Below are 14,476 nucleotides of genomic sequence, written 5' to 3'. Positions count from 1 at the left end.
AGGCGAGTGATTTCAGGCAGTGAAGGTCCAGGGTCACATCCAGTTAGCATTCTTCCATCCACTCCAAGCAGGGCAGGTTTGTTTTCTGTATGTCCACACCCACAAAGAGGAAAGGACCAGACCATAGACTTCAGCACAGCTTTTACTCAAGGCCCCATGGAACCTGCCATGCCCTCTGCATCACCCTCCTCTGGACAAGGCTTCTAGCTACTCCTCCTAAGCTGCTGTTGCACTACACAAGCGATCCACACCAGACAGAAATTGAGGAAGATGTTAGGATAGGGAAAAGTGGTGTACCTCTATGCAGTTGAGAACAAATGGGCTCCTGGGAGATTAACACGGATTCTATGATGTGGCTGGAGGTGAGCTCCATGTTGATAAAGATTCCTCCTAGAAGTCTAAGACATCTGGCTTCTTAGTCACCCAACACGTCATGGCACGGATACCCACAGGAGCCCTGGCACCAGGAAGACAATCCCTTCCTAGGCGTTTCACCTTGCCCCATCCCTGCCCCAACATCCCAGAAAACCAACTGGCTCCTCACGCACCACTCTTGGAGTGCTCCCAGCACATGCCGCTCTCTCCAGCTCTCTATAGTCTGTGCCTGACACTTAACAGACTGGTGGTGCATAGCAGAACCTTAACAAACACACACTGCTCTGCCCAAGTACCTCAGTCCTGTATTTCCACCCTCAGAAACAAGTACACACTGGGTCTAGCAGCTTAATATCTGAATTCAAAAATTAATAAGCCAGGGCTCAAGTACTCAACACATTTCTTTCAATGTTCTTCCAGTTTGTTGCATAGTATCTTATTTAGAATGAAGGTATTTATACCTGTAACATCAAAAGAAAATTAAATAGATAAGCACCATGAGTACAGCTCTACTTCTGCTTCATTTTGCCCAGTAGCTGCAGCCGACAACTTCACAAGATGTCTGCTTCCCATAAATCAGACTAAGCAATTTTTCTCCAATTATATTTTAATTCACAGGTAATCATTTCTCTATAGCAGGTGGCAAGTTGAGGGGGGCTGGAAGCCAGGGAGAAGGAAGGCATGATGAACTATTAAATGACTTTTGCTTGAATTTGTACCAACAAGCATTGCAGAGGTAGCAGGGACAAAAATGTGTGTGTTAACAGAAGCCAGGTGAATGGGATGGGTGATGGTAGTGTCAGATAAATCCGGTGCCATTTCCTCAGCCAACTGCAATCTACTCTAAAACAGACTGATCCTGAGGTGGGCTCTGATTGCCTGTGCCTAATTCTCTATTTCCTCACAAACCCATCCTTCTACCTTTTGTTTAAGACTCCTAAACATGACCTTGAGATTGCTCAAATAAGAGCACTGTCATCCGGGCCTACACCCATGTCACAAAAACACATTCTTCTGCATACCATGCTCGCTTCAACATTTTAGACCATCCATGTTTAGAAAACTTAATTAAAAAGAAAAGGCTGGGGCTGGTGAGACAGCTCAGCAGTCTAAAGTGCCTGCTGAGGCATGCTTAGGTAGGCGCAGGAGACTGTGATTCGATCTCTGGTACCACATGTCACACCAGCCCTGCCCTCAAGGTGGGCTGAGTGGGCCAAAAGAAAAAAGAAAGAATAAGCTTTCCCCAAAGGACCCATATGTTTTACTAAAATTTCATTCTTAAATCCATTTGCTAAATTTTTATTAATCACATTATATGACTGACATTTTAAAACACAGAAATGAGTAAGGTGAAGTCCTTGACCTCGAAAGACTTCCAATCTAACAGAAAGCAGAATTCTCACCTCTGACTGCCCTACTCTCAGGAAAGGGAGCACCTTACCTGTGCCCTCACTCCATAAACTCTCCACTCCACCTTGCTCTGTCTCTGTGGAGAAAACCCAGGCCCCATGCACCATTCTCCCTCCCTGGGCCTACAGCAATAGTGTTCTAAATAGCCTCCCATTTCTGCGACATAGTCTCCACAGGCCACACCCCGCTTTCTACACTCTCCTGACTGAAGCCTTCCCAGGGCTTCCCAGACTTCAATGGCTGACTGACGGGGTGCAACAGATGGCCCTGCACTGCCCAACCACACCTTCTCCAAGCCTCCTCCTGGACTCCTCTCCACCCATTCCCACTTGCTTTCCACCTCCCATTCTGATGCTGCAGCACTCACCCTGACCTCTACCTGGACACACGTCCCTCTCCACTCTCCTCGTTCAGCTTTATGAGTATTACCTTCACTCCAATCAAGTCTCAGATCAAGTGTCCTCTCCTCAGGAATCTCCCTGAACACCACAGAACTGCCCCCAAGACCTGTTATTTCATACTACTTTTAGGATGTATTTTTCAACTACCTGCTGATTGCTTCTCTCTTCTATCAGTTATGTAAACTGACCTGGCCAGCATCATCTGCAACTTAGAACTGTGTTTCACAGCAGGCTCAGGAAGGATTTGCTGACAGAAGAAGGCCATTACCAAGAAGAACCTAATAAGGATGGCAGCAATGTGCAATGCACAGTGCAGAGGGACACTGATGTTTGACTGAGAGGAGACTACAAAGCGCAAACACACCCCAGACCCTGAACCATGCACAGAACATCCCCAAAGACACAGGCCAGTCTAGGTGTGTCTGAGTCCTGAGATCAGTCCCTGGAGTGGCCAGAACACCTGGGAGATGCCTCAGAGAGGAGCACAGAGTTGGTAAAGCACAGGATGGAAACTATGTCTGAGAACACAGAAAGTCAGCGAATGTTCTGATGCTGAGACCAGTGTGTTCTCACTTGCTTTTCACAAACACTGAGAACAGCTACATGAACTCAAAGACAAACAATAAAAAGATGACATCACTTCTAAGAAGACTGTACATTTTCCTGTGTTTGGGGTAGAAAAAAAGGCCCTCAATTTTGCTCACGTGTAAATGTGAAAAAAACAGACTTGCAGTTAGTGACCCTGTGTCTCCAGCAGAGGTTGAATGAAGATGACTTCTTGAATTTCAAAGGTATGAAACAGCTGCATCGCATTTGCAAATGGCTCCAGATTAAACTGAGGCCAGCAAGGTAGCAGCCAGACTCAGGCCTAGCTGGGTCCCAGCCTGGGAGAGGAAGCCAAGTACTTTTCGCTACAGCACAAACTGATGAGACAGCGTCACACAGGGTGAGCTGAGCCTGCCCCTCAAGACGTGCATATCACTTTATAGTAAATGACATAAGCAAACAAGCGGCTCAACCTTAGTCACTGCAAAAGGTAGCTATTAAAACTGCCATGTGGAGTCACAGAGCCCACCAAACATGCTTTTTGAAGTACTGGTCGCCCCATTCCTTACACAGATTCTCTCCTCTCATAGTTCTTACTGATACGATGACTTATTTAAGGAGGGACTCATTCAGTGTGCACAGTGGTCCTCAATCCCCACATAACAAGATGAAAAGGCTGTGAAAGTAGAGGCGGCACAAGGCACAACTGCTGTGCCTTGGAGCTGCACCAACTGGCTCTTCTTTGTTGCTTCCAGCAAGGCACAGAACCTGGGCTTCAGCCTGCAACCTGTCAGATGCAGAGCCCAGGTCCAAGGCCCCTCCTACAGAGTGAGCAATTCTGTGCAGGTCCCCGCTTTCTACAACTCAGAGTCCCAGCAGAGCTGAGCTGTGGGAGACAGGGCTGGGGACCATGGGAAGTGCCCAGTCAGGGGCCTGGTCATACAAGGACCCCGAGTAGAGTGAGTCAGGAGTGAAGCAGCCAAGGCACAGTCACACAGGCCTGGACAGGCAGCACAGCTCCAACCACAGCAGAGCAAGTGCACGTGTGCACCCTTCCCCAAAAGTAAATGGTCCAGTCATGGAGAGGTCTAGGGAGGAAGGATGCCTGTGCGTAGCAGGGTACTCAGCACAGTACCCTACACACACCAGCCCCGGAAGACCTCCTTCCACTCATTCTCAGCTACTTATGCAGCTCTATTACTTTATATGTGATTTTCCTGATAGGAAAGATAAAATTACTGAACCCCCCCCAAACTGGAAAGAACCTCTAAAGTCCTTTGTCCAGCTTCCTATTCCCATGTGTTTGCCTAATCACTACCATCTTCCTGAGGCCGTGGAGAGCCTGAACAGCCAAGCTGACCATGCCTGTCACCCAGCCACTAAGCCGGCTGAAACACTCTCCTCCGTGTCCTCAGCAGTGCCTCTGCTGTGTGTTCAAAAGCAGTGAAGACAATTTCCTGGACGATATACTGGAGACTAAGAATAAAGGCTGTCTGGTATTAAAAGTAATTTATAAAATGAGATAAAAGCATATCCCAGTGCCAAAGGGATCGTGCACTGAGTAATCAAAGTGTCAACTCCAAAATATTAGACAGTTAGAAAAATGATAATGAAGCTTGGAACAACCCTTGCCAATGCTTATTAGATGGTTAAACAAAAAGACCAGAAAACATAATCTCATTTATAGTATGATTTTTAACTAAGTAAAATTATGTAGTATACCTATAGTAAGGGCTGGAAAGGAATTAGGAAAATGACTGTAGCTGATGTGCTAAGGGGGTGCTGTTGCAGAAGTTGTAATCACAGGGAAGCCGTTCACTCACCCAGGGTTGTACAACATGACCGCGGACAGGTTCTCACAGGACTTCGAGAGGTCAGTCATGGACAAGCTGAAGGAGGACAGAAGGCCACTCTAAGAGCAGACACAGGGCAGAGCAGTTACCGTGGTGGCTCAGAGGAGGCCAGTGCTCTGGACTCACTGCCTTCAGCTTTCAAGGGCAACAAGCTGCATGCACTCCTGTTAATGCCCAGAGCAACAGGTCTACCTGAAGACAGCAGCAGGGACAGCTGAGGCCCTGCACTTCCCACACCCGAAGTGGAAATGTGAAGCACACAGGTCCTAGTAGTCTAGCCCTGGGGAGACTCAAACTCTATGGCAGCGTACACGCAGTTACAGTGGAGGAAGAGGCACAGCATGTTCAGGACCCCCACTGTGCAGCAAACAGTAGCCCCAGCCATCAGTGGTGCTCACTCACACTAACTGAGGGACAAAGGCAGGGAGAGGGGAGAGGACCGAGATGTAAGAGCTTGACCCACTAGGCTTCCAATGAGAGCTCTTGGCAAACATGTTTTCCTCCCTCTGAAACTTCCAGAAAGGACCCTGCAGGATGGCCCTACACTGGAACAGACAAGGGCTTTAGTGGCCAGGCTAGCAGCCCTGGAAAGGCTGGGCTTGCAGCTCTGTCCACATTTCCACATAAGTGCTCGTGACCATAGGCAGCCTCAGAAGCAGACTAAGTCAAGAGGCTCTGTAACTGCATGATCAGGGCAAAGAAAGTTAGGGGAAGTCTGCCTTCATCCAGTTTCTCAGCATGGGTGGGACAACATAGCTGTGCAGATAAAAGTGGCAGAATATGTGCAGAACACAAGCACAGCTCCAGCACACACAGCCATCAGCTGTGGTCCTTACTGCCTTTGTCAATCTGAGGGCCGGCCAAGATGCTGTGGCAGCTGTCTTCCCTTCTGACTTCTTCCCTTGCTCCTCTGGTTCTCAGGCCACCTCCTCCTGTGGATACCTTAGATGGCCCCATCCCACCAGGCCAAGCTGCTCCAAATTGTCCTAACTCAGCCCTGTCTGCTTCACATCCCAGTGAAAAATCCAATTTACCCAGCTGACTTGGGAAGAAAGTGATTCCTATTTTGGATTATTTGCTCAGATGGATGCTGGTAAGTGAAAGTCACTCTCCACTTAATCCAAAGTGATGCTCAGTTAATTGGAGGAGGAGAGGAAAGCTGAAGAGCAGGTTCTGACAGAGGGCTCGGCCACACTTTGCCCTGCTCTGGGCCCCACACTGTTGCTCTCCTACTTCATCAGCCAATCACCTGCCAGCAAGCAAGCTGCCAACACCAACCAGCTCACAGAGCTACCTTTCCAGAGCAACCACTGGGGACACCCATATCCCCACTCCAGACAGGAAGTTCCCTCCAGAAATGGCGCATCCTCACCTTCCTCTTTTCCCTGAGCTTGGCAGCTTCCTTTGGGTGATTAAAACGAAACATATTGGTTCTTCCCAAGAGAATCACAGCACCTGAAAACAGAAAAGCGGCAATGACTTGGTCAGCAGTTTGGTCAGCTGATGACACCAAAATATGATGGAACACGACAGTGGACATTAAATTTCCAGGATATTATAAAATAACAAGGGAAAGTTTAGTTTCCAAAGTGTACTTACATAAGCTAAATTTTAAATCTATGAATACTTTTATTTTTACAGCTGGATGTCACAATACTCATGATAATCTACAAAGAAATAAAGTATCTAAGTCTCACGACTCATTATGAGATTCAAAGCCTAATATAGAGGTAATTAGACTTTTGATTGTTTGGAAGGAGGAAAAACAGTTCTCTAAAGAGATCTAACATCAACCAAAGCATATGGTTACAACTTTAGTAAATGTCTGTTAATGCTGATAAAAGTAGAAATCTCAGAGAAAAGTGCTTTCAGTAGGAAGCAGTGAAATTGGCACAGTTTAGGTAACTATCACAAAATGACCCTCAAAGTTTGACAGGAAAGAACCTTTCTACATACATCATCTATTTTCAAGGAAATGCACTAACTAATCTCATCAAAACCCCATTAAAATTTAGATGACCATATCAGACACTTTAGAAACCAGAAAGCTCCTTTGCCCTTACTAGACATTTAAGAAAGGCTCCTTACTCAGAAAGCAACTGCACGCAAGGCAAAAGCTTTCAAGCACATACACAAGGATAACAAAGTCAAGGGCTTGCTTGGCAAGGGAAGGTGGGGGAGATTTCAGTTTGCTTACGCAAACAAACCCCTTCTCAGCTTTCTTGTGCTCAAAGCTAGCCCAGGAGGGCTGGAGGGCCATGAGCTCTCTGTTATAGGAAGTAGGAAAAGCAACCCTGCAGAAGTGATCTGCTTCCTATACAATCCTACCACACCCAAGTGTCTATTGACAACATCCCTAGACAAATCCCCATGTTTAGTCTTTTCTTTAATTTTCATTTTTTAATCTTTAATTATTTATGTATTTGGCACAGGATCTCACTGTGGCAGTTCAGACTCATAGTGAGCCTCCTGTTTCAGCCTCCCCAGTGCTGGGATTATAGGTGTGTGCCCATTTCAGTAGCTGGCACGGCACAGGGGCCAGCTCGGCATGCAGTACCAGGTAGGGAACCTGGGTCCCTGCGCTAACCAGGCAGGCACTTAGACTGCCGAGCTACCTCCCCAACTCCAATCCTTGTTTAGTCTTTACCCAGAAAAGTACAGTACAATGAGTGTGATCACCTCCACCACCTTAATGACAGTCCAAGCTGGAACAGCTAGACACAGACTTGTGTTCTAAGCACTGTGGCTGGTCCCACTGGGCAACAGAGGACACAGATGTGCTCCGTGGGGGAAGGGCAAGGAGAGGCTGGGGTCAGACAGGAGCGTGGCCTGTTTTGTGGGCATCAGAGTAGAGTGAGTCCACCCAGCATACAGGATGTCTAAACAAATGCAAGAATTGACACTGGAAAGATACAGCAGAAACAGCCAGTATAGGTCGGGACAGCAGGATAAATACCTTTGACCAGAGTTCACAAACTGGTGAACAGTGATAAAACTCAACTTGTAGGCATGTTTTCTGTGTCCCATAAAGATCAGTTGCCAATAGTTGAAAACTTAATGATTTCACATACAACTCTGGATTTCTTTCTAGTAACCATGGTCAAATGTGAAGCTGGAGTATCAGCATATCTCTGCTGCCATTCAGCCTAAGTCCATGGGCTGCTGAAGGCTGCCCCCCGTGGACAAGGCCTCCGACAAGGCTGACCACAGGCACCAGCCTCTTGCCTGAAGGACACTTGTACCAGAACCTTGCGGGTCACATCTAAAACCAAGGCACACATTTCTGAGCTTCAGCCAGGTCACTCGCTACCTGTGCAGGGTGGCTGGACCTAACTCACCCAGATCATCACGAGAGAGAAACTCAAGTCTGGTTTCAGTGCTTGTCTTTATCTAGCAGAAAAGGAGCCAATTTGAAAAGCAGAAGCCAGTTTCAGCAGACCCAGAAGTCCACGGGAGGCTCTTACCTGTTCACCTATCAACTTATCCCTGTCATGTGCAATAGCATGCATGCATTTTCCAATAATGGGAAGGCTCCATTACTATAATTAAGAAAAGGATTTCCCAAGCTTTTTACAACTAAGACTCAGCTATGTGCCTCACTGAAAGTCAAAAGGTAAGCGGCCATGTCTAGGATCTATGTATATTTATGCTTTTAAGTTACATTAGAGATTAATAAGGCAATCAAGCCCCAGGTGTTAATTATATCTGATCTTATTCTTTCTTTCCCTGTTAATCAAATGCCCAGCCATGCAAGCTCAAAATTGCTAAAATATGTTAATAGAAAAATAGAATAGTATTTCAAAGACATATTTCAAGTCATAATAAATCACTGAAAATAATCATGCCACCCATGGTATTTGCAAAAAAAATTCACATTAACAAGCCCTTTAAGGAGTTCACAACTATCCATGACAATTCATTATTTTCATCCAAGTAATGTGTGTCAAAGCGCTGGCAGGTGAAGAGGCTGTGTTAAGCAAGGTTTGTCTCCCCTTCCTCTATGGACCTTTTAGTCAATAAAAACTGAATTTAAAATATTTCATCATTTTTACACCATGTTGCTGTTTATTCATTGATTCAGTGAATCCTTAATGAATCCTTACTGAACACTAGTCATTGTGAGAACACACAGGTGAGTACACCAGATACAGAATATGGTTTTCCTTGTGGAGCTTAAACTGAGAACAGGAGAGGGAGGTATGTAACCAAGTAGTCAGAATCAGTAATCGAGTGATTGGACACTGACATGGCCTGTGTCTAGATGCTCCCCCAAGCCTCATGGGGTCAAAGCTGGGGTTTTTTTTGAGCTGGCTGGATCTAAAGTGTGTGATGCTATGGCTAAGGGTGTGTGATGACCAATCACTCCACAGATTAGTTTGGCACAGTCCTAATCCTGGTAGCCTAAATATGACATAAAAGAGGCAGAAAGCCACAGTGAAGGTCCCATAACTGTTGCTCTGCTACCTTCAGCCCACCATAAACCATTTCTGCTCTATGATGCCTGGCTCCCATGCCACCCTGACTTGGAGCCAGCTAATTATGGACTGAAACCTCTGCAAGCTGTGAGCTAAATAAACTTTTCCTCCTTTAACTTTGGGTGCAAGTATTTTGTCTCAGCAATGCAAACAAGACAAACCAAAGCTGCAACTGAAGGAAAGAGCCACACTCAGGGCTCACAGAGCAAGAGGATGTGGCCTGTGGCAAAGCAGCTAAGATTGTGTTCCCCAAGGGAAGTGGTGCCTTAGATGAGCTCTGCGGGTGGGTGGAGAGAAAGACACACATGAAGGTCCTGTGTTAAGAAAGAGTGATGGCAATGATGAGGGACGGGAAGCTGGCCATGTGGCCTGAAGGGGGAATAAAGAATATTAGTGCACAAGGTAAGACTTGACAGAGGGAAGGAGTGAAAACCCCAAATCCTTTAGGATGTGGTAAAACACCTTCTGTTTTATCTAGGTGTAATCAGAAAACTCCGCAATTGCACATGATTAGTTTCAGAAAGATCATTCTCTTGACTGACTGAAGAACAACAAAAGAAGAATACAAGTAGAAGTACAGAGAAAATGCAAGGGTTGACACAGCCATCTAGGTCTAAAAAGGATGATGCTTCAGGATGGGTGAACAGTGGCAAAAGAGGACAATAAAACAAGCCTGACAACTATTTAAGAGAAAAATCCAGGAAGAGCTGGCCAGATAGCTCAGGCAGCCTCAGTGGCCAGACTTCAATCCCCAGCTCGCCATGCCAGCCCTGCCCCTGGGTCGCACTGAGACTGGACATGGTGGCACATGCCTGTAATCCCAGCACTTGGAAGGATGAAAACAGGAGATCACTACGAGTCCAATCTGTGTATTGAGACCTTGTAGACACTGTACAAATATAGAAAAAGAGGGGGAAAAAAAAAACAGAGCTAGAGATATAGCTGAGCAGCACAGTGCCTGCCTGACAAGCACAAGGTCATAAGTTTGATTCAGAGAGAGAGAGACAGAGGGAGACAGAGAGAGATAGACAAGAGACAGAGAGAAGCAGAGACAGAGAGAGGCAGAGACAGAGAGAGAGAGAGAGACAGAGAGAGGGAGACAGAGACAGAGAGACAAAGCGCACAGAGAGACAGAGACAGACTGAGAGTGCACAAGAGGGAGAGTGAGCGCTAGCCCACTGGATTCACTGATAACTGAATGCAGACAAGGGAAGGGAGCTAACCATACAGACTCAAATACTTCAAAAAGACCAAGGCTGCAGTAGAGGATAAATCACAGATTTGGCTTTAAATGAATCTGAGATGCCTTTAGCAAATATAAGCATAGGCTTAAGGCTCTAAGAAATATTACCTGGGATATCTACTTACCTACCTGATAACTGTGTATGAATGTATGTGTTTAAGCATTTAGATACATGAATAAAGATATTAGGAAAATACACACTATTTCTTTCTGTATTTCAAAGTTCTAACAGATGAAGCCACCGATATAAGAATATTATCCAAGGAGAGAAAAAGGAGGCAGCGGGGAAGAGGACCTAAGACGGTACCGGGGGGTGCTGGTCTTTAATGCCAAGAAGAGAAGGAAAGACTTGTAATGGAAATGGAGGAGGGGCATCAGAGAGAGAAGGAAAACCTAGAGACCGAGAGAAGAAGATTCTTAATGCAGAAGTATGCTGAGAGATCCCCTGAGATGAAGGCAGTAGGCCACTCTAGTGTGGTGGCCTTGGTGAGGGCTTCACGGGAAGTGGCCAGAAGCCAGGACAAAGAGTTAAAGAAGTGCAGATCTAATGAGCACAGCAGGCCCTCCCAGAAGACCATGCACGAAAAAGACAGTACTGACAGTAGTCAGGGTGGGAAGGGTGCACACCATGGGATGTTTTGTTTTTGTTAAAGCTCATGACTATGCTTAAAAACCAGATGAACATACTTAAAAACCAGTAAGCAAGCTGAAGAAAACAGAAGCATGAACAAACGAGTGAATGAATAAACATGAGAATGAATGAAACACAAATGGAAGAGGCTGATGGTGTGAAGCTTATGCGTGAGATGAGAGCATGTGTCCTGCCCAGCAATCCTGGCGTGGCCAAGGACAAGTCAGGCGTAACCTCTCCAGAAACCAGTCTCCTCATCTGCACATCAAGCAGGGCAATTTCTAAGGTTCCGTCCACATTTAAATTCTCTTTAACTACAAACTGCTTCTTGCTCTGAGGTTAATGTGATTAATCACAGCAGATGGACTTTCAGAGATACATTTAATTTGTAATGTTTAGAGTATGCGTCTAAACCTCCTTGAAATACATGATGGCTTGTTTGAGATCGCCTCAGAGCTTGTTAAGTATCTGAAGAGAGACAAATTCCAGAATGTCTTCAAAGGAAATGAAGGGGAAGTGACATTGGAAAAGCGGAGAGAAAGCCATCTATTACCAAAAACACCAGTAAGATAAAAAGCTTCATTTAAGTCTCTGTGAACAATAATCAATGACTGCTGCTTTCATATTAGGTATTCTAATTTTAGTATTTCTAGTAAGCTAAAAGAATGAGTATGTATCAGTGAATTAAAGCACCTGCTTAGGCAAACAAAGGGGTCAGTGTTTTAATCCCCAGCCTGCCATGCGGCCACGTCCTCAGGGCAAGCTGAGACAGTGATTGAGTCTGGGCGTGGTGGCATGCGCCTATAGTCCCAGCACTTGGGAAGCTGAAAACAGGAGAATCACTACTGCAAGTCCTATCTGTGTAGTGAGACCCTGTAGACCCTGCACTAAATACAAAAAAAAAAAAAAAAAAAAAAAAAAAAAAAAAAAAAAGGATAAGCATATAAATATTTTTTGTGATTTCTAAGCAGTGTATGGATAACAATTATTAATATTACCATTAAGTATAGTACTATATCTTCCTCCTCAAATTTTATATGAAAATTTCTAAAGGTTACTAAATAAGCTCTTTTTTTCCACTAAATGCTATACATGAATATTTGGAGATGCTGTTATACAAAAGACATTATTCTGCGCTACAGGGTTATATGTGACAACAGACAACTCAGTTTCCTCCAGTGCACTGTAACAGGAGCTAAGAGACCACTGCAGCAATGAAATCTAGCAGGCCTTTGCTTCTTCACGTCTGTGCTATAATCACTTTCGAACCCCACCCTGCTCCACACAGCCCACAGACAGGCTTCAGCTGAGCATCTCTGAAACTTGGTGCAGAGGCAGAAGTGAGGCAGTGCTGGCCTCTCAGAGGAGGAGTAACGTGGACCAAGAGGGGAAGGGTGCCACGGCATTTTTAATCGAAGGGAAGCGTGAAGGAGCAGTATGGAGAAGACATAGACATTACAGACTGAGTGCTCAGGCAAAAGGGCAAGCGGGTAGGGAGGGTGTTTGGCAGGAGAGGTTCTCATCTTAGATGTGACAGGTGGGGAAGCTGGACTCTAGAGAGACATAAAATTTTCTGACATAGCGCAGAGAAAATGAGGTGAAGGGGGAGGAGTAAGTCCTTATTTTGCTGCCTGATCCAGGCAGAGAAACTGTGTGTTGTAACTTTCCTGTGTACATTAAAATGTCCAAAAAAAAAATACTTGTATTGAAAGAAATTATGATCCTGACATCACTGGGGAGTCCTGATAGTCTAACTTCTCACAAAGTATGTCAATACATAAGAGTAGATTAAGGGGCTGGAGAGATGGCTCAGTGGTCTAAAGCACCTACTTAGAACAAGCTTAGCAAAGCATCAGGGACCGCAGTTCAATCCCCCAGTACCACATGCCAGCCAGCCCCACACCCTGGTGGGCTGAGCTGGCCACACACACACACCACACTCTCTCTCTCTCTCTCTCTCTCTCTCAAATAAAAATAAAAAAAACAATTAAAAAAAGAGTAGATTAAGTAATATACTTAGAATATCATAACATTGACTTTATTATTTAACATACCTGAATTATACTTTATCTAGAATATGGGAAATTAAGATCTGGCATGCTGTTTGTGGAGCACAAGAAAATTTCCCTAAATGAATTCAAATAGGACACGTGACATGGCATGGCATTGTGCATGAGTGACAGGTATTTTGCACCAATCTGATACTGGAGCAGTCATCCCCATCAAAGGATGCCACCAGATTATCAGTCAGCATCTGTCAAGTATATAAACGTACCTGACACCTTACCAAAAAGCCACATGGGGCTGTCACTTTCCTTTTCAATATTTATAATTCAAATATGGATTTATAATTTCCTGCAACAGATAAATCACTTCAAGTCGTGTTTATTCTTGGTAAAGAGAAAATTGCAAACTTAAACTCTAAGACTCTGAAGAACAAAAGAAAATTGATTTTCAATCTTTGCTATTGATGTTTCTAGCTAGATAAGCCATCAAGAACTATTTGATGAACTGTGCATCAGCTGAGTATAAACCTTTGTAAAATTTCAAGGTGCTCCAGTCCCCAAAGGGAATTCTTAAAAGCATGCACAGAAGATTGGGGTTGCTATTTTTTCCTTCTTAAAACCTCATGAGGAAAAACAAAAAGAGTGTTTCCAGTATGGAAGAGGTTGGTCCCTCCCACAGGAAATGCAGAAAGTGTGAAATAACTAGAGGGCAATTTAAGACAATAAGCGGTAACACAATAATATCCGTCGTACCAAATGGAAGGGTTTATACTAACTGGCCATATTATTAGTGACTTTCTTTCCATTAACTTCTGTCTTAGTTACTTTTCTTGTTGCTGAGATAAAACACCTGATGTCCAAAGTTAAAGGAGGAAAGATTTATTTGGCTCACAGTTCGTAGAGCTTTCAAACCACCATGGGCTGGCTCCATGGCAAGGTGGCATGGCAGGTAGGCATTGTAGAGGACAAACAGTTCAGAGAAGGCAAAAGGAAGCAAAGGAAGCAAGGGACTTGGGCAACTTTCTGCACCTTTTATATTGTATCTAGGCTACCAAGATTAGGGTGGCACCAAACCAATCAGTGGATTGATTTAATAAGTACACACATGCCCTTAATCTTAGCATCACACACGCTAAATCCAGCCAGGTCTGAAAAAAAGCCTCACCTATGACTGCATGAGGCATCTAGACACAAGATATAACAAGTTAGTAGCCATATTCATTTGTTACCAACAATACTGTCTATTATTGGACAGCTGGGGAATTTATTTGAGCATTTGCAAAGTTATAGGGCGCAATGGTGCCTAGTGACTAATAGCCATCAATGAAGGGTGGTTTCCTCACGACTAAGGTAGCTTGACTGCTTTAGGCAATGAGGCCTTATCCCACCCTCCCATATATGGTCAATTTTCACCTTCAGCATTTCCCAATAACTCTGCAGTGCGTGTCTCCATTAAGTGTCTACAGCCTGGACAGAGTGTGAGACACTAACAAGGAATCTACCATTTTTCCCTCCAGTGTTCTTGGCTTAGTCTAG

At 44.8% G+C, this 14,476-nt stretch overlaps 1 protein-coding gene across 5 annotated transcripts in view; it reads right to left on the bottom strand.

Annotated features, from left to right (window-relative positions):
- The window catches only part of Kif16b (kinesin family member 16B), a 299,092-nt gene that overhangs the window by 129,480 nt on the left and 155,136 nt on the right, over nt 1–14,476 (bottom strand). For all 5 annotated transcript variants that reach the window (XM_023720152.1, XM_023720153.1, XM_023720154.1 and 2 more), the window contains exons 16-17: nt 5,958–6,040; nt 4,556–4,644 (exon numbers count right to left, since the gene is read on the bottom strand). In XM_023720152.1, coding sequence (XP_023575920.1) covers nt 4,556–4,644; nt 5,958–6,040 — 172 coding nt within the window. The remainder of the gene's footprint in view (nt 1–4,555; nt 4,645–5,957; nt 6,041–14,476) is intronic.

Source organism: Octodon degus, unplaced genomic scaffold (assembly GCF_000260255.1).
Source record: "Octodon degus isolate 3935 unplaced genomic scaffold, OctDeg1.0 scaffold00073, whole genome shotgun sequence".
Lineage (NCBI taxonomy): Eukaryota > Metazoa > Chordata > Mammalia > Rodentia > Octodontidae > Octodon > Octodon degus.
Note: the sequence above shows the minus strand (reverse complement) of the source record. Positions and strands in the feature narration are given on the sequence as shown.